The following is a 21364-nucleotide window of genomic DNA, read 5'->3' on the forward strand; positions in this document are numbered from 1 at the left end:
TTAAAAGTACAAAAAAAAATCCAAAAATGGAACATCTATCCCCACCCTAACTCCAACCAACCTCAATGTTGTTAAATAGTCAGCAGTGAAGGTGAAACAGTCAAAAGCAAAAAGAAAGTTAAGCTCAAATCATCCACAAACCAAAGTGCAGTGGAGCATGCCCCAGAAGCCAAGTAACCCATACTTCTACGTATAAACTGACAGGATACATCACAACAGATTACAAAACTACTTCAGAGAATCTTCCCCTATATGATAGAAGATGCTATTGTTCTACAACAGTCCTCTTTAGCTGCTGCACTAGCAAAACTTCAAATATTTCTCATTGGCTTTCAAGAATATTCATCACTAGTCCATACACTATACAAGAGACATATCTCATCAGCATTTAGCTTGGCTAATGTTTGCTAACTGTATTTTGAAATTTCATATACACATTACTATATAGTACTCTCATTAGTTATTATTAGAATATTATGCAGCAATGTGAATGGGATGGATACTATATGACAGCACGGTAACATAGCTTGGTAACTCAATTACTGTAGCAGTGACCCAGATCTGAAAGCCGTTTGTATTTTCTTCCTGGACCAAGTAGGTTTCCTCCCACATTCCAAAAACACAGTTAATTGGTGACATGTGTGTAATTGGGTGGCTCTGGCTTGTTGGATCAAAAGGGTTGTTACCATGCTGTACGTCTGAAAAAAATAAATACCTTCTGCCCACTTCCCTTCCAGTTGTGATGAAGGGTTCTGGCCTGAAACATCAACTGTTTGCTCCCCTCCTTAGATGCTGCCTGACTTACTGAGTTTTTCCAGCATTTTATGCATGTTGCTCAAGATTTCAAGTATCTGGAACATAGAACAGTACACCACAGGCTCTTCGGTCCATGTTATGGTGCTGATCCTTTAATGTGAGATCAATCTGACTCTTCCCTTTTCTCATAGCCTCTGTTTTTCTTTCATCCATCTGCAGAACCTGTTGTGTATATTCTCTTAAGTATCCTCGTTAGTCCCAAACTTTTCTGCGCCATTGGCCCTTATGATTAAATGAAAGGAAGTGGACTCCAAGTCAAATGGTTGAATTTTCCATTTAATGTGTAAATTATTTAATTTTCATTTACTAGCATGCTTTGTTGGATGCTATTTGTGCCTGACTGTCATCTCAAAATTCTCTAACCATCGACCTTGGGCAGACTGGCCAGGAATTACAAAAATATCTCTTTCCTTTTTGAAGTAAATAACAGGGATATATTTTTGGATCAACAATTGAAAGTGAAGTAGCAAACATAAAATATCAAACCAGCTTAAACATCAGGTTTTTTTTAATGCAAACTATGGATAAGAGGCTAACACATCCCAAATGCAATTCATTCACATACTCAGAAGATCAGGGTGAATTGCTGGTATCTCAGTACTGTAGTCAGATTGCATATAAAGTTCGTGTCTCAAGCTCCCTGCCGCCTGATGAAACTTAATGCCTTCAGGAGACAAAGGGGAGAAAGAATCTCAGCTTAAGGCATAATAAATCTAAATTTTCTCTTTTACTCAGCAAATAAATCATACTCTTTCCCCACTCACACAGGACGTATAGCACAACTGACTTTGGGCAAGCCAGGATTTCCAGAGTAAGGATGATTTCTACTCAAGTACAACAGTTGTATTTGTGATGGCTTTACATTGACTCAGTGCAAATGTCACTTCTGCGTTCTACAAACTCTTGATGCAAAATGTTAGAAGACAGAAATAGTCAAGCCAAGCTGTTGTTTGTCCAGACACAGCGCACAACAGGCCCCTCCAGCCCACCTATTTGACCCTAGCCTAATCACAGTACAATTTATAATGACCAACTAATCAGTATGCCTTCGAAATATGGGAGGAAACTGGAGCACTCGAAGAAAACCAATGTGCTCAGGGGAAGGATGTACAAAGTTGCTTATATAACATGCTGGAACTGAACTCGACACAACGACGCCCAGAGCTGTGACAGTGTCACGTAATCACTAACCTACTGTGGTGTCCCATGTATCCTTAATCACTGGAGTTTACCAAAAAATATGCAAAGTTGTCCCTTTGGATTCCAATTTATAAACCATACTAGGAATCTTGATTTTACTGGGAGAAAGATGAAATTCCTTACTTCATTTGGCAAAACTAAAACATAAGCAGCACCTCAAAATCTTTTGGTTTGACCAATTAGGAACTAACCGTAACAAATGACCGTCAAAGTATACAAAACTTAAACTATTTCAGCTATACAGTCCTTATCCGCGAGTTCCGCATCCGCAATTCAACCAACCACAAATCAAGAAAACCCAGAAATGCTCTTCAAGCACTTATTGTTCAAGCATGCACATACTTTATTTTCTTGTCATTATTCTCTAAACAATGCAGTATAACAACTATTTTACATAGCATTTACATTGTATTAGGTACAGGTAGTCCCCGAGTTACGATCGTCCGACTTACGGACAACTCGTACTTACGAACCGAGGGAGGAGAACGCCGTCTGCCATTTTAAGTCTGATCCCAACAACGTCCGTCATTTTAAGTCGTTGCCGTTGACACTGTGTTGAGTGTCTAACTTTGTATTTGGCTTAAAATTTTCTTAGTAAGATTCACCCTGACCCTGGTCGGCTGGTGGCACAGTAAGATCAGTGCCGGGCTGGTGAATGGAGGTTTCAGAGATCAATCCAGTGACAGACCACTCCTGTGCCGGGTTGATGTCGATTCAGTGACTCCCGTACCATCCGTGCCGGGTTGATATCAAGCTTGTAACTCGACCTCGTAAAAAAAAAACACTGCCACCTCCAGTTTAAATTCCCACACAGAGTATTGTGGATGATCAAATACCCAAACCCAGCACAGCCCCCACTTGTCCCATTCAGCCTGTCTCAGTACGGTGGTCGTTCGGACCCAGCGGACCTCGGGAGCCGGCGGAGGTCGGGACCCAACGCCCACAGTGTTTCTGTTCCATTGACGGGGAAGCGATCGCAATTGAAAATTAAGTGGAAATAATAAAGCGTTTGGAAAGAGGTGAAACGCCATCAGTCAGAAAAGCGTTAGGCTACAGTTGGTCAACAATCGGAACAATTTTATAGGATAACAGATAAAGTGAGAATAATGGAGCATGTGAAAAGCCCTGCCCCGATGAAAACTACAATTATTACTAAGCAATGCAGTGGTTTAATTATTGGAATACATAAGTTTCTTAAGTGTTTTATATGCATAGAAAGGCAAAATATATACTATATACTAAGACTAACGTTTGACTAACTGACGCTAAATAACAAACACGAGGAAATCTGCAGATGCTAGAAATTCAAACAACACACACAAAATGCTGGTGGAACACAGCAGGTCAGGCAGCATCTATAAGGAGAAGCACTGTCGATGTTTCGGGTCGAGACCCTTCTTCAGGACTAACTGAAAGGAAAGATAGTAAGAGATTTGAAAGTAGTGGGGAGAGGGGGAAATGCGAAATGATAGGAGAAGACCGGAGGGGGTGGGGTGAAGCTAAGAGCTGGAAATGTGATTGGCGAAAGTGATACAGAGCTGGAGAAGGGAAAGGATCATGGGACGGGAGGCCTCAGGAGAAAGGGGGAGGGGGGAGCACGAGAGGGAGATGGAGAACAGGCAAACAACTAAATATGTCAGGGATGGGGTAAGAGGGGGAGGAGGGGCATTAACGGAAGTTAGAGAAGTCAATGTTCATGCCATCAGGTTGGAGGCTACCCAAGCTAGTATAGGTGCTGTTCCTCCAACCTGAGTTTGGATTCATTTTGACAGTAGAGGCGGCCATGGATAGACATATCAGAATGGGAATGGGACGTGGAATTAAAATGTGTGGCCACTGGGAGATCCTGCTTTCTCTGGCAGACCAAACACCTGCGCTCCTACCCTGAAGACACTCCATGCTGCTCTGTTCCTATCTCTGAACCTCATGACCTGATTCATTAGATAACAAGCTTCCTTACCGTGAGTCCTTTGAATATCTATATTAATTACATCTACAACATTATCACTGTCTACTCCTTTTACGATTTCTTCAAAAATGCATTAACATCTGTCAGTCAAGAACTTCTCTTTTGAAATCCATGTTAATTCTTCATTAGGAGCCCAATGAAGGGTTTTGGCCTAAAACATTGCCTGTTTATGATGCTGATGGGTTGAGTTTCTCCAGCATTTGGTGTGCGTGTTATTCTGGATTGTTGTAAACATCAGCTTGTGAATAGAAGAACACATTATACAGTCAACACACAAAATACTGGAGGATCTCAGCAGGCAAGGCAGCACCTATGGAAAAGAACAGAGTTCACATTTCATGATGAAACCCTTCATCAGGACTGATGCTGCCTGACTTGCTGAGCTCCTCCAGCATTTTGAGTGTGTTTCTCCAGTTTTCCAGCATCTGCAGAATGTCTCAAATCCACACAGATGATCCCAAGCTTGTCTGTGAAAGGAGGAGGGTTGGCCATGGGGTTAGCACTCTATCCCATAAAAACAGAGAGCTACAGAAATGGTAACATTTAAAGAGAAGTTTGCATAGGTACATGAATGGGAGGGGTTTGGAGGGCAATGGGCTGGGTGCAGGTCGATAGAATTAGGCAGTTGAAATGGTTTGGCATGGACTAGCTGTGCCAAAGGGCCTGTTTCTGTTACCTACGTATCTATGACCCTTCGTACAAACACAAACTTACAGTTCTGCAGGTCTTGGGGTACGCAGGTTGGGTTCCCCGAGCCTCTCGCGTAGTCTGCCCAGGACTGCTGCGGGTTCTTCCTCTTGCCCCCTTCGGGCTGGTATGAACTCCCCGCCAAGGTGCCGGGATGACGGGACGGGGCTGGCCGGTGGCGATGTCACAGAGTAGGATCCTCTCACCTGGGCCTACAGGGAGGTCCTGGAGCTGCAAACCGGAGACTGCGGTTCTGTAACTCGGGATCTCCTCGTCTTCCTGCTGCGCCTCTGCCAGCGCCTCAAAGTCTACCTCTTGGGAAAGGACATGAATGTTAGGGCGAGAGCGCGCGTCTGCCACGACATTGTCCTTACACAAGACGTGCCGGACATCCGTCGTGTATTCGGATATGTAGGACAGATGGCGCTGCTGGCGGGACGACCAGGGATCGGACACCTTCGTGAACGTAAAGGTAAGCGGTTTGTGGTCCGTGAACACGGTGAAGGGCCTACCTTCTAAGAAGTACCTGAAATGCCGGATCGCCAGGTATAGCGCCAACAGTTCCCGGTCGAAAGCACTGTATTTGAGCTCGGGTGGCCGCAGGTGTTTGCTGAAAAATGCCAGGGGTTGCCAGCGACCCGTAATGAGTTGTTCCAGTAACCCACCGACTGCCATGTTAGATGCGTCCACTGTGAGAGCGGTAGGGATGTCCATTCTGGGGTGCACTAGCATCGCGGCATTTGCCAAGGCTTCTTTCGTTTCAATGAAAGCGGCGGCGGACTCCTCGTCCCAGGTAATGTCCTTGCCCGGACCCAACATCAGGGCGAACAGCGTGTCGGAACAGCGTTGTCGGACAGCGTGATGGAGTCAAAGTGTGGGGCTGGCAACTGGGCTTCTCCCAGGGAGAACGTCTGAAAGGTCTCGGCGTGGACCAGTCTCTGCCTCGGCAGGTCAACCAGCAGGCTGTAAGCCCGCAAAAAATCCACACCAAGAAGCGGTTGGGCTACGGCGGCCAGTGTGAAGTCCCACATGAACCGGCTGGAGCCGAACCATAGCTGCACCGTACGGGTGCCGTAGGTCCTTACCATGCTGCCTTTCACGGCCCTCAGGAGGGGACCCGGTGCCCTGTTGCGGGTGTCGTAACTCGTCGGAGGTAAGACACTGATCTCGGCACCGGAGTTGACCAAAAAACGGTGTCCCAACCTCTTGCCCCACACATACAGGAGGCTATCCCGATGGCCAGCTGCCATAGCCATTAGCGGCAGCTGGCCCTGGCGTTTCTTGGGAACTTGCAGGGCCGGCTACAGCGGCAGGCTTCTGCACCCCACCGCTGGTGGTAGAAACACCATTGTCCGTTGGGCTCCTCACCCCTGCCTCTGGGGTTAGCAGGCTCTGTGGTCGGGCCTGGTCTGGTTTGCTGCTGGGAGCGTGGCCTGGTAATCTGTGCGACCGATGCCCACTCACCTACTTGGCGTTCCACAGCAAGTCCGCCCGGTCCGCGTCGGACTGCTGAAATCCGCGTCGGACAGCAGCAGGCACATGTCCTCGGGCAGGTGCTCCAGGAATGCCTGCTCAAACATGAGGCAGGGCTTGTGTCCGCCGGCCAGAGACAGCACCTCATTCATTAAAGCCGTTGGAGGTCTGTCTCCCAAGCCATCCAGGTGCAGTAAACGGGCAGCCCGCTCGCGCCGTGAGAGTCCAAAAGTCCTGAGGAGCAGGGCTTTGAATTCCGTGTACTTGCCGTCTGCCGGGGGCGACTGTACGAACTCCGCGACCTGGGCCGCTGTGTCCTGGTCGAGGGAGCTCACCACGTAGTAGTAACGTGTGTCCTCTGAGGTTATCTGCCGAACATGGAATTGGGCTTCTGCTTGCTGGAACCATAGGTGAGGTCGCAGCGTCCAGAAGCTTGGCAGTTTCAACAAACCCGCATGAACAGATGCGGCGTCGGTCATCTCCGGTCCAAAAATTGTTTGGACCGTCGGGGTCACCAATTGTAGCGGTGTGCTACACGCAGCACTAAATAACGACACGGAGTCGGTAAACTGCAGTTAAAGAAGATTTTATTCGAACTTCACAGCCTTGCTTTAAAGCCTCACTGATCTCACCCTCCCCGGGCGTGGATGCTGTAGGGGGCACGTACTCACAATCCCGCGCAGGCTTTTCCCTTTGTTGGTGAAGCAGACCTGGCGCCCTTTTGGGACTGGCCTTTGTGCCGGTGCGCTGGCTATTTGTGAGTTGGTTCGAGTGCGCTAGGAAGTGGGTCGCCACAACCTCATCCCCAGGAGAGGAAATATCTAAGATGGGCTGCACCCAGGGACAACTTGAAAGACAGGCTCAGGACAGACAACAGTCAAGCTGCTATCAGCAGCCTATGCTCCAACAAGAGTGATGGGCTTAAGCAAGCAGAATCTCCTGTGTTTAAGATTATTCAGTCAACTGTTCAGCTTTTAAAACCACCACCCCTTTCCACATGCACTGCAACATTAAACAAAAACAACTACAAAGGTGGTTGAACACGTTCCCCATTCATGATTAAAATGGAAGAGTATTAATTAACCAGATGCTCATGACATTGGTGACTAGGATTTTTTTTTTAGGAAGAACTATTAAATCGCTTTAGCTTATTCTGTACCATCCCCCAGCCAATCTTTTAATTAATTGCCATATTTACCTCAGTAAACTTTAAAGTACTCTAAAAATAAATCCACAGCTGTGAAATGTTTTGGGATATACCAAACAGAAATGCAAATTCATTCTTTAAGGTTGATTTAATCATTTAAACCAATGATTAAGGCAAAGCGACACAGGAAAACATGGATGTGCAGCCAGATTTGCATGTGTGAATAGTTACACAGAAAACAGTAGTAATTCAAATATTGTACCATGTTTTGAATATCAAAAAAATAAAGTTATAATGTTGCCAATACCAGCCAATTCAAATAACACTAACGACAGCATTAAGTTTTAGGGGTAAAACTGAAATTACTATGTTAAATAAGTTCTGGGGTTACTATGTTAACAGTACAGTATGTTAACTTGAATGTAAGCAGGCTTTTTCCACTGAGGCCAAGGGAGAAAAAAACCAGAGGTCATGGGTTAAGGGTGAAGGGGGGAAAGTTTAAAGGGAACATTGGGGGAGCTTCTTCACACAGTGTGTGGTGGGAGTGTGGAATTAGCTGCCAGATGAAGTGGTAAATGTGGGCTCACTATTGACACTTAAGAAAAACTTGGACAGGTACATGGATGAGAGGTGTATGGAGGGATATGGCCCAGGAGCAGGTCAGTGGGACTAGGCAGAAAAATGGTTTGGCACAGCCAAGAAGGGCCAAAAGGCCTGTTTCTGTGCTGTAATCTTCTATGGTTCTAATAAGAGATCAAGCTTTGTCTAAAAATTTCTGCAACACAGTACAAGCCAGAGATGAAAACAAAAGGGGTGTTGCTACTAGTTGGAGAGAAAGAGCAACCTTTTAAACAAAGTGACGAAAATAAAGCCTTTCCTATTTTAATGACTTTTGGCATGTGCATCCAAGATAATCTGTAATATTTATATAACAACCCTGATGTAATGAAATCTCCAAGGCACTTCAAGGACATTTTCATATAAATCGAACACAAAGCCACACAAGCAAATATTTAGGCAGATGACATAATACTCAAAAAAAAAGGTAGTTTTACTATTAAGTGTCTGATGATGGGGAAAGAGACACGGTAGCGAAGAAAGACTTCCTGATGACACATCAACTATTTATTCCTCTCCATAGATACAAACACAAGAGGTTCTGCAGATGCTGGAAAACCAAAGTAGCAACAGAAAATGATGGATGAACTCAGCTGGTCAGGAATAAAGAGTCAATGTTTTGTGCTGAGACCCTTCATCGGGATCTCTCCACTGACGCTGCCTGATCTGCTGAGTTCCTCCAGCATCGTGTGTGTTACTGAGGAAAGACGACTTGCCAAATCAAAGATTGCCTAAGGATGGTGGAAAGGTCAAAACTAAGGATGTCCTCAAGGTCAAGCTGGGAGCACATTACATGTGGCCATGCGTGAAGAATACATGAAAAGGAAGGAATAAGCCAGAGTACGAGAATGAAAACGAAGACAAGACTTCATCAGGATTCCCATTTATATAGAAAATCTTCTGGTATGTTTTCTCCTATCTTATCTAATTCTATTCTAATCAATGCTGGTCTTTCTTCATCAAAAAAAGACACAATAAATCTAAGTTGATTTGCTTTATAATAATTCTTAAAATTTGGAAGTTGTAACCCTCCTAAATCAAATTTACATGTCAATTTTTCCAATGATATTCTTGACATCTTTACTTTCCAAAGAAATTTCCTTACATATTTATTCAGTTCCTGAAAAAACTTCTGAGGTAACTGTATTGGTAAAGTTTGAAATAAATATTGCAATCTAGGAAATATATTCATTTTTACAGCATTAACTCTACCTATTAATGTTATTGGTAACATCATCCATTTATCAAGATCCTCTTTTATTTTTTTTAATAATGGCAAATAATTTTGTTTATATATATTTTTTACATCATTATCTAATACCTAAATATTTTATCCCATTTATTGACCATCGAAATTGAGTTATTAATTGACATTGATTATAATTTCCTTTAGTAAGGGGTAAAATTTAAAACATACCAGAAGATTTTATATATAAATGGGAATCCAAATGGATATGGGAAAAAAAGAATCTCCTATATTAAGACACTTGATTGATTTATGGAATAAGGTAAATATGGACGATGAGATAAAGAAATCTTTACCAGCAAAAAGAACTTTAATCCAAAATAGGCTTATTCTTTTTACAATGGATAATAAACTTTTACATAATTGGTTCCAAAAGGGGATTAAATATATAGGTAATTGTTTTGGAGGTATATTGATGTCATTTGATCAATTAAAAATTATAAAATATCAAATAATACTTTTTTTGTTATTTTTCAATTAAAAACTTATTTACGAGAAAAGCTGGGTCAAACAATGTTGATGCCAAAACCTAGTGAAATAGAAATATTAATTCAGAAAGGAAGAATTTAAAAAATTATATCTTGTATGTATAATTTGATTCAAAAACAGACAATTAAATTAGGAATTCATAAATCAAGATAAAAATGGGAATCTGATTTGAATGTTAAAATTGATGGAAAAAATTGGTCAAGATTATGTTCTGATAGTATGAGAAATACAGTAAATGTTAGACTTAGATTAATGCAATATAATTTTTACATCAATTATATATAACACCACAGAAAATAAATAGATTAAATTTAAATATGTCTGACCAATGTTTTCGATGTAATCGAGAAATTGGTACTTTTTTACATTCTACTTGGTCTTGCTTTAAAATTCAACCATTTTGGATAAATCCAAGACTTTTATTGGAACAAATTACTGGAGTACAACTCCCACATAGTCCAGTATTATTTTTATTAGGAGACATTGAAGGGACAATACCGAAATTTAAATTGAATAAGTATCAGAAAAAATTTATAAAAATTGCATTGGCAGTAGCCAGAGAAGTTATCGCAGTTACTTGGAAATCTGATTTATATTTAACTATGGATCGTTGGAATAATGAAATACATAGTTGTATCCCACTTGAAAAAAAATCACATACAATCTAAGAAATGAATATATTTTTGAAAATTTTGCTCCCATACCTACAAAAGATAGGATTAAGTACATAGGTCCTTTGAAGATAAAATTATAAAGTAATTGGGGAAAGTAAAAATAAATATTAAAATTATTTTGAACTCCATGGAGCATGTGGGGATCCTCCGATATCCAGGCAATCTTTCTTTCTTTTTTTCTTCTTTAGATAAGGGCTGGGGAGGGGGGGGGGATAATATTTTTCTTACTACTTTATTATCACATTTATTCTTGTAATTTTCTAAAAATTTAATAAATAAATAATTTTTAAAACAGACTTCATCAGGAGCAAATGTAAAACCATGAACACCAGGGTTACTGTTAATTTGCATTTGATGCAAGTTATAGCAAACAAAGTTCCCAGTCATCTTAAAGATTGCATGGATTAAGTACAAGAGATGGGATGTTATGCTGAAGTTGTATAAGATGTTGGTGAGGCCTAATTTAGAGTAATGTCTGCAGTTTTGGTCACCTACCTTCAGGAAAGATGTAAATAAGATTGAAAGTGTAGAACAAAAATTTACAAGGATGCTGCTGGAACTGGAGGACTTAAGTTACACGGAAAGATTGAATAGGCTAGGACTTGGGCAGAGCAGATTTGATGGGCCAATTGGCCTGATGTTGCTCCAATATCTTAAGGTCTTTCAATGTTTAAGAGAAATTTGGATAGGTACATGGATGGTAGAGGTCCTAACGGCTATAATCCCAGTTCAGGTAGATGGGAATAGGCAGATTAAATGGTTCAGCACAGCCTAGTTGGGTTGAAGGGCACGATTCTGCACTGTACTTTTCAATTACTCTAAAGTCCTCAAAAGCATGAGCCAGAAGAAGCAGGTCCACTTGTACCAAGTCAAGATCTGTCAAGAATCTAGATTCAAGATAGATAAGTGCAGCACAGTAGCACAGCAGTTAGCATAATGCTTTCACAGTGCCAGTTAGGTTCAATTCTCACCCCTGCCTGCAAAGAGTTTATGCGTTATCCCCATGACCATATGTGTTTCCTCCCATACGCCAAGAACTGCAGTAATGAGTTGTAGGCATGTTATGTTACTGCCGGAAGCATGTTCACACTAACAGGCTGCCCAGCATAACCCTCACTGAATGGATTTGATGTAAATGATGCATTTCACTGCATGTACAGGTGACTTAAAGCTCATCTTTATGGTAGAAATCTACTTCCGTTAAAATATGCTCAATGCTGTAGAAAGTCTGGTTCAGCTTCAAAAAGATACCCATGAGAAGGAGAGAGCTGATAGAATGGGAGTGCAGACAGTCTCATTGAAACCCAATGAATATTGAAAGGCCTAGATAGAGTGGATGCGGAAAGGAGGTTTCCTATGGTGGGTGAGCCTAGGACCAAAAGGCAGTCCCTGAATAGAAGGACGTCCTTTAGGACAGATCAGGAGGAATTTATTGCCACAGGCAGGGGTAGAGGCCGATTTATTGGGTATATTTGAATCATAGGTTGCTAGGTTCTCAATTAATATGGGTAAAGGTTACGTCAAGAAGGCAGGAAAATGGGATTGAGAAAGATAATAAATCAGTCATGGTGGAGCACTTGATGAGCTAAATGGCCCAATCCCACTCCTGTGTCTGATAGTATGAACTAGCGGTAGCAGTACAGTACAAAGGTTTGATGTTCCCTATATTTAGTTGCAGGCAAGAAAAAGTATTCTGCTCAGAACAGAGATGTGAATGGATTCAAAGAGGCAGTGAGCATCATTTTACACATGGCTTTCTGTAGTGTATGGCCATCACTGAATCAGGTATTACCATTTCCAGGGGTCATGCTATTGCAATATTAAAATAAAAAGCTCAATTTACAAATGTAGATGCACTGCTACTGTTTGTTTTTAAATTATCAATACTTTTACTGTACATCAGGACTGAAGCCTCAGAACAGATGAGAAAAAAATATAGCCGATCCTCTTTCTTGTTCATTCATCAGTGCTGTCTGGACCCAAACCTTCACACCTACATTTAAGTAATTGACTGGATTTTTTTTAATGCAGGGCTTTTTTTAAAAAAGATTTTAAAAGAAAAAAGTACATTTTTTTTTTATTTTTAAAGGCTAGTGTTCATTGCATTGCACTGTAACAAAACAGTACAAACTGACCAGTATCAAAACTATATTTCCACACTAGTTGGCCCATCATTGCCAATCTTCCATAAATAAAGCAAAGCAGTATTACAAATTCTGCCTCCTTTCACAAATTTATTGCAAATGATACTCACGTAAAGAAACTTTGAATATTAGTTGATTTCCTTTTTGCAATTAAATACTTTTAAGGCCGTTAGATATGCAGACTTGCCAATGCAGCCAGTTCAAGCAAAGCTAACCATATTTTCATGGATCCAGAACAGAAGCAGACAAGACAATTATTGCAGACACTACCCATCCTGCAAGCTGCCTTTTCCAAAAGCTCCCTTCAGGACAGCGCTATAGGGCTATTAAAATAAAATCACACTATCTTCAAATTACTCCCCCACCCCCCCCCCCGGCAGGCTTTTTCTGATTAACCATTCTAGTCAGCCCCATCCCCCTTTATTTATTACCCCCACCCCTGCCCAGTCACTGCACTATAAACTTTCCAAATCACATACTGGTATTATTTATGTACAGTGGCATGCAGAAGTTTGGGCACCCCAGTCAAAATTTCTGTTACTGTGAACAGCTAAACGAGTAAAAATTGACCTGATTTCCAAGCAGCATAACGTTAAAGATGACACATTTCTTTACTATTTTAAGCAAGATTACTTTTTTTTAATTTCCTTCTTTTACAGTTACAAAATAACTAAAAAGGAAAAGGACCCGAAGTAAAAGTTTGGGCACCCTGCATGGTCAGTACTTAGTAACACCCCCTTTGGCAAGTATCACAGCTTCTAAACACTTTTTGTAGCCAGCTAAGAGTCTTTCAATTCTTGTTTAGGGGATTTCCACCCATTCTTCCTTGCAAAAGGCTTCTAGTTCTGTGCGATTCTTGGGCCTGCACTGCTCTTTGAGGTCTATGCACAGATTTTCGATGATGTTTAGGTCGGGGGACTGTGAGGGCCATGACAAAACCTTCAGTTTGTGCCTCTTGAGGTAGTCCATTTTGGATTTTGAGGTGTGTTTAGGATCATTATCCTGTTGTAGAAGCCAATCTCTTTTCATCTTCAGCTCTTTTTTTTACAGATGGTGTGATGTTTGCTTACAGAATTTGCTGGTATTTAACGGAATTCATTCTTCCCTCTACCAGTGAAATGTTCCCTGTGCCAGTGGCTGCAACACAAGCCCAAAGCATGATTGATCCACCCCCGTGCTTAACAGTTGGAGAGGTGTTCTTTTCATGAAATTCTGCACCCTTTTTTCTCATTGCGGCCAAAAAGTTCTATTTTAACTGTGTCAGTCCAATGGACTTGTTTCCAAAATGCATCAGGTTTGTTTAGATGTTCCTTTGCAAACTTCTGACGCTGAATTTTGTGGTGAGGATGCAGGAAAGGTTTTCTTCTGATGACTCTTCCATGAAGGTCATATTTGTGCAGGTGTTGCTGCACAGTAGAACAGTGCACCACCACTCCAGATTCTGCTAAATCTTCCTGAAGGTCTTTTGCAGTCAAATGGGGGTTTTGATCTGCCTTTCCAGTAATCCTACCAGCAGTTCTCTCAGAAAGTTTTCTTGGTCTTCCAGACCTCAACTTGACCTCCACCGTTCCTGTTAACTGCCATTTCTTAATTACATTACAAACTGAGGAAACAGCTACCTGAAAACACTGCTATCTTATAGCCTTCTCCTGCATTGTGGGCATCATTTATTTTAATTTTCAGAGTGCTAGGCAGCTGCTTAGAGAAGCCCATGGCTGCTGATTGTTGGGACAAGGTTTGAGGAGTCAGGGTATTTAAAAAGCTTTGAAATTTGCATCACCTGGCCTTTCCGAACAATGACTATGAACAAGTATTAGCCCTAACAAGCTAATTAAGGTCTGAGACCTTGGTAAAAGTTATCTGAGAGCTCAAATCTGTTGGGGTGCCCAAATTTTTGCATGGTGCTCCTTTACTTTCTTCCCCCCCCACTCTAAAATTGTACAAAACAAAAAGAATACACTAACCTTGCTTAAAATGTTGAAAAAAATGTTTCATCTTTACTTTTATGACTCTTGGAGATCAATTCATCTTCTGCTCACTTAACTATTCACAGTAATAGAAATTCTGGCCGGGGTGCCCAAACTTTTGCATGCCACTCTACATTTTATTTACACTAACCTCCAACTTTACTTTTTATATAATTCTTAATTATAATTGTAGAATATTGCTTTTTGTTGCATCTCACACCCTGACCAACATACAACAAATTTCCAACACATGTAAATTAATACAAAGAATAAAATTAATCCTTGTCCTTCTGGCATTTATATCACATATCTACTCTCTCATCATGTGTGTCCATCTCACAGAAAGCTAATATTTTTAAATTTAAATAAAAACACAAAATGCTGGCAGAACTCAGCAGGCCAGACAGCATCTATGGGAGGAGGTAGTGACGATATTTCGGGCCGAAACCCTTCATCAGGAGATGAATTTTCACCTAAGATTTCAAGTACCCTGGCCCCCACCGCCTCATTTTCACCACTCCTGATGAAGGGTTTCGGCCCGAAACGTCGACACTACCTCCTCCCATAGGTGCTGTCTGGCCTGCTGAGTTCTGCCAGCATTTTGTGTTTTTATTTATTTCCAGAATCTGCAGATTCACTCGTGTTGTTTTTAAATTTAGGATGAGTAATTACTCCTTCAAAAATGTATCATCTTAACTAATTTGAAGAGCTAACAATTCCATTATTCCAAAAACTTCTCCTACAAGGCAATACAGTGTCTTTTAAAATGCATGCTTTTTGAAAAGCAAACAGCTCGCAAGGTCCAAAACTGTTTCTCCTAAAATTCAATACGGCTTCTTTTAAAATGCATGCTTTTCCCCATACCTCCAAACAATGGCTGTTGTCCTACACAATGTTAGTGCAGCAGCTGAACTTGGACAGATTGTGCCTCAGGCAAGACACAACACATCCACATCAGCAACACTAAACGGCCCAAACTTTTATCCAGTTAGTTCATCTTAATCGTTTAATACTAAACATGAAAACTTAGACTCAACACAAGGAGGATACGCAACTTAATAGTTTAACATAAAAAGCCACCTGCAAGTGCTACTTGTCTGTAACTGCCTCTGACACATTTATGTTCAGCAACAGGATTTAGTATACACAAGTTCCATACACATATTTAGTTTTGTGCAGAAAAAAACCATTTAAAAATACAGTGACAAAAAAGGCCCTAAGTATTAATTGTATTTATAGATAAACTGCAGAACAGCCCCTTCCAGCCCACCATACTGCACTGCCTAACAACTCACCAATTTATCACTAGCCAGGCCAATTTACAATGACCAATTAACCTAACACATACAACAAGCTGGAGGTACTCAGCAGGTCAGGCAGCATCCGTGGAAACGAGCAGTCAATGTTTCGGGCCGAGACCCTTCATCAGGACCAATTAACCTGCTTTGGATTGGAATAGGAAACCTGAGAACCCAGAAGAAACCCACACGGTCACAGGGAGAATGTACAAACGCCCTACAGATGGCATTGGAATTGAACTCTGAACTGCTGAGCTGTAATGGCATCATGCTAACCGTGACATCCTGAAGTCAAGCGCAAAATAGACAAAAGCTTAATCTATTGAAAGCAAAAGCATCGAGAATGACAGAACTACGCTGGTATTAATTCAACTAGCTATTTACAGATATTGCTTGCAAATAATCCCCCCACCACCACCCCCACTGTCCACTCTAAGCAGCGTGGATGTGTGGCTGTGCAGTAACTGAAATACTCCCACACACATAGCCGATGCTGCCACACAGCTAGAATTTTCTTTTACAAATTTGAATATATGTTAATATAATTGCGTGATACCCTGTAATTATGTACTAATGAACTTAATCCATAAATTTTGTAAATAAATGTACCACAGCCTTTACTCAGAAACATTTTAGAGCTTCAGTGTATTTACAATGTCAATGTTTCAAGTTGTAACAGTGGTACAAATTGTGACAATAAACACAGAATGGAAAACAGTAGCTCACTGTTAATAAATTGCTGGCCCGTTGACCCTGACTGGTCAAAACATTTTACTTTTGTCGTTTGTGCCTGTCAGTCACTGACTGTCTGACATTGTTTACTTGTGCCATGAGCTGTGGCTGCTGTTTTGATGTGCAAATTACAAAAAAAAATTAAAAGTGCAGTGCAGTTTTCAAGCCATGTAAAATTTTCCAGCACAGCTGTAATAAAAATTAGAGGGAGTGTTGCCTCCATCTTCTAAACATATTTACATTGTGGAGATACAATTTTTACAAGCAGCAATAAAACTGCTCTGGAAACTAACTTAATTAATTACATATTTAAATGAAGGCTCACATTCCAATAGACTGAAATGTTAACTGTTAATGTAAATTATAGAGCAAGTTTTGTGCAAATACTAGCTCCAGCAAAACTTTAACACAAGATCACCAACACAAGAAAGTCTGCAGATGCTGGAAATCCAAAGCAACACACACAAATTTCTGGAGGAACTCAGCAGGTCAGGCAGCATTTACATGGAAGAGTAAAGAGTCGATGTTTTGGGCTGAGAGCCTTCTTCAGAACATAGCTCTTTTTGATGGTTACTGACACTCGAACATCCTTCACTATTGTACTTCTATCCAAGGAGATATGGCTTCATACTGCGGAGGCAGCTTCACCATCCACACATTCACAGACAACCCCCACCCCACTAACTATCGCCTTCCCCTCCAAGACCACCTCCAGACCAGGAAACCATATGTTACAATGTCAAGTGGTTTTCCACAGCACTAATGAAACTCAAAACATGCAAGCCAACAACAACTACACTTATCTAAAAGAACGTGTGTTTAGTTACAATTTTCTAACAGCCATGTCCATTTATTGCACCTTTCATTATATCATAGTGCCACTGATAGCATTCTGATCTACAGCATGACAGCACGGTACATCAGAATGACCGAAATGCACTTCAGCAAGTGATCAGGACTGCACAGAACATCACGGGGACAAAATACCCGATATGGAAACCATCTACAACGCAAAGTTCAAAGTAAAACTTATTATCAGAGTACATACAACCGGGAGATTCATTTTCCTGCCAGCGTACTCAGCCAATCTATAGAATAGTAACTAAAACAGGATCCCATGAAAGGTCGACCAGACTGCAGAAGACAACAAACTGTGCAAATGCAAATATAAATAAATAGCAATAAATAACAAGAGCATGAAGTAACAAGACACAGAGTCCTTAAAGTGAGATCATTGGTTGTGAGAACACCTCAGTAGAAGAGTTTTGTACAAGAGCCTGACTGTTGAGGGGTAGTGACCATTCTTGAACCTGGTGGTACCAGTCCTGAGGCTCTTGTACCTTCTACCTGATGGCATAACATCATGATGGACTCATCCCACCCCAGTAATTACCTGCTACAGGAGATGCAGAAACATCCGGCATGGATATCCAGAATGAAAAACAACTCTTTTCCCCCAGGGCTGTTGCACATCTGAACAATTCACTCCCCCACCCCCCATAGTCGCTAAAGACAATCACTAAGTGCAATACCAGGGCATGGATTCAAATGTTTAAGTTCAATTCTTGATGTTATTTTATATTTAATCTCTGGATTTTATAACAACGGGTGTGCAACACTTGAACGGGACAGCCACTGTTTCTTTTAATCTTGGACTTGTTTGTAATTCAGCTGTAATTTAGATGACATTCTGAATAACCCAGGCGTTATTTTCAATGTAGTCATTGTGTTTTAGTAATTGGATCGCCAGTATGATGCTTTTGCACTAATGGAGCAGCACTGCAATCTTGTTGTTCTCAGCAATGACAATAACTATCTGTCTATTACGAATGTTACTTTTGCGCAAGTTATTCTGTTACAAAGAATACTTCCAGTTATTCCACGGCAGCAGACGCTATTGCGACACTGCTCTCCTGACAATTTCATAAACAGGTCAACTAGAGAGTGATTCTTCTCCAAAAAGGGTGCCCCGAATTGATAATAGTTTTCCATCAGAGATCACAAAACGAGTTCCAAACTGTCGTGTGTGTTCCCGTGTTTACATCCAAACTATACAAACGGATAACAAGTTGTTTGCCCAAAGCTACAAATTCACACGTGCACTTAGTTACAGAAAGGATTTTAATTCAGTGATTGTCACTAACCGACCTGCAGTATGTTTGGGAGCGAAACGGGGATACAGAAACAAAAGAAAACAAGTATGACTTGGCTGCAGGAGAGGGAAGAAGATTTTGTAACTGGTATAATAATATAGCCCTACCATCCAGCCCATCTCCCACCACCACCACCGGGTCTGGCCGGTCTAAGTTTGGACAAGGTAAAACGGCGCAGCTCCCGGCCGCGCTGTCCAATTGGCCGGACCATAGGTCCGGGTGACGGACCTGATGTCAAGGTTTGATTCGGGAAGGAAGGGAGGGAGAGAAAGAGGGGGCAGAGGGGGAGTCGCTCCCCCTCCCATCCCACCCCACTAGCCCCGCTCAGAAACAATGGCTTCCTTTTTCGCCACCTTCACTCGGGACCCTACACTCTCGGGGACGGGTCCTGCAAGCAATCCGGCCCCAACACCCCCACACCACACCACACCACTCCTCCCCTCCCCCGCCCTCCTCGTCGCCCCGGCCCCTCGCCATGTTGGGAGGGAGGCTGCAAGAGAGGTTAACTGCAACCCCGGCCCGGCCCGGCCCGGCCCAGTCCGCCACCGTTACAAAGCCCCACACCTCTCACCGACTCACCGAGGACGCGGGATACGCCGATCAGCAGCATCGCGCAGCCGAGCATCGCGCCCCGACACACTCCAGCCATAGCCGCACCAGCACCACGGTCGCCACTAACTCTGCGCTCCGAGGAGAGCCTGCCGCCCCGACGGCCCCATGACACGCTAACTCCCATTGGCTGAAGCCTCCTCACCGACCCCCCTCCTCACGGAAACGATAACACGGCTTCCCTGATTGGTCCGCCACGGGCTCCGCGCCACATTGTGTCTGATTGGTCCTCCCGATTCGAGCCCTTCTCTCATTCGTCACCTGAGTGTCAGAACGGAGACGCGATGCATTATCTCCTTCTCCATTGGAGAATATCGCCGTCGCTCAATAAATAGACCCCGTTCATTGGGTACCTCCAACTAACCCTCTTCTCTGCTCCAGGTTTGATTGGCTCGGTCGGAAAGCGCGTGGTTGGCCGTTGTCCGCTAGTGTCAACAGATGCGCTGGTGGGATGCCAGCGCAGGCTGGCCGCCCGCCCTGATTAAGTGTTTGTTTGTTCATTTCAGCTTCAGCTCGGGGAGAAATCGAACCTATGATTAGTGGTCGAGTGCGATTGGACCAGCCGCTGCAGTGGTCGCGTTTTGATTGGCCGAGCGGCTGCTGATCGCTTGGCCGCACGTTCTGTTTGCAAAGTCTGGCTCTGGAGTTTTCGTACTTCACTGTCGGTCCCGCTATTGTTCCTTTCGCCATTTAATTGCCCCATCCTGCCACAGGTTTATAACGCGGTGCACTACTATCTTTTCAGTGCGAGTAGCTCAAAGATGTAATATTTTAAAATTTTCCTCTCTTTTTCGACAAATATCATCTGTGCCCAAACAGGAACTGGAATAACTGGAGGTGTATTTTCAATTACTCTTTGTAACAAAATAACTTGCCTAAAAGTAATATTCGTGATACACAGGTTATAATACTTGGAATGAATCGTCGGAGCTGTAACACTCAAACATAAAGAAGCTGCAGGAAATTGTGGCCCCCGAGGTCCAAAAGTGATTTAACCACCGTTACCTTCACAGAAAGCTGCAGTGTAGCGTAGATTTTATTTGTAAATACGGAGGTCGAAATTTCAAAATGAGGCAGACTGCGCAACAACATAGCAAACAGAGTATACAGTGTGTGGTTGTCTACTTCGGTTGAAAAACGGAAGTGTTAATCATTTCGTAACGTCGAGGGATTGAGATATGTCTGCATTAAAGGGGAAGAGGATGCACACAGGTCACTGTTTGTTGAAGTGCAGATAACAGATGCCGAACACGGCAAAGGGTATGTTACTGAGAAGGCCCCTCAATGTTAGTGGTAATGTACCACTCCCGGGAGGGCACAGGAGTGGCGACGGTGCTCTTGGTGTGTGGGAATATATAGAACGGTACTGAAAGCATTGAGTAGAAAAGTAAAAAACCAATAGGCATTGCACGCTTGATTCTTGTAAGATTTTATTATCCATAAAGTTGAGTTTGATAGAATTAAAAGTTGTCATTTATCACGAATATTTGAGTAAGACGGTAAATATGTCCACCTACAATTATGAGGGAGCAATATATAAGGCATTATGTACAATTTTGTCACCTGACCTTAAAAAAAAAGAGATATACAGTGGACTCTACTTAATTGGGGCCAGTGCATTTTGGCCCAGTTAAGCAGCTGCCCCAAACAGCCAAAGTTTCATCAAAATAATTTTAAAAGGTATAAAAAACACAAACTATCATTTAACTGAGTAATAAATAATGTATTTAAATGAAGTACAGAATAAATTAGAACACCATCAATCTACTACAGTATTATAAAACTGTGTATTAGTTCCTAATAGTTATGGACAGAGGAATTCATCCATCAGCACAGATAATAAACTGCCTTCATACAATTCTATAGACGATTGCGTCTTCTGAATTTTCACTTTTGTTGTAATATGCAAGACAATTGTCGATACTTTCAAATCCTTCATAGTTCCTAACTTGTTGAAGTGGGTGAAATCATTTCATTTTCACTTCCTGGCGTTTCTGGCACCTGCAAGCATGAGGTTGGAACTGCAGTGAGTGAACAACTCTGAATGATCTTGCTGCTTGTTTCTTGCTAGCTATCAGTGACAAAAATCACTGTTTTTGAACACAAACACACACAACAGACACTATTTAAAAGTTGTTCACC

The 21364-nt window shown here is 42.1% G+C and overlaps 1 protein-coding gene across 1 annotated transcript in view; it reads right to left on the reverse strand.

Moving 5' to 3' along the window:
- LOC132402103 (TGF-beta receptor type-1-like) overlaps nt 1-19380 on the reverse strand; it is a 78351-nt gene extending 58971 nt beyond the window's left edge. Inside the window, exon 1 of the mRNA XM_059984701.1 lies at nt 19193-19380. Coding sequence (XP_059840684.1) covers nt 19193-19349 — 157 coding nt within the window. The 5' untranslated portion in view covers nt 19350-19380. The remainder of the gene's footprint in view (nt 1-19192) is intronic.
- Between the last annotated feature and the right edge of the window lie 1984 nt (nt 19381-21364).

This window comes from Hypanus sabinus, chromosome 1 (assembly GCF_030144855.1).
Source record: "Hypanus sabinus isolate sHypSab1 chromosome 1, sHypSab1.hap1, whole genome shotgun sequence".
NCBI classification, from domain to species: domain Eukaryota; kingdom Metazoa; phylum Chordata; class Chondrichthyes; order Myliobatiformes; family Dasyatidae; genus Hypanus; species Hypanus sabinus.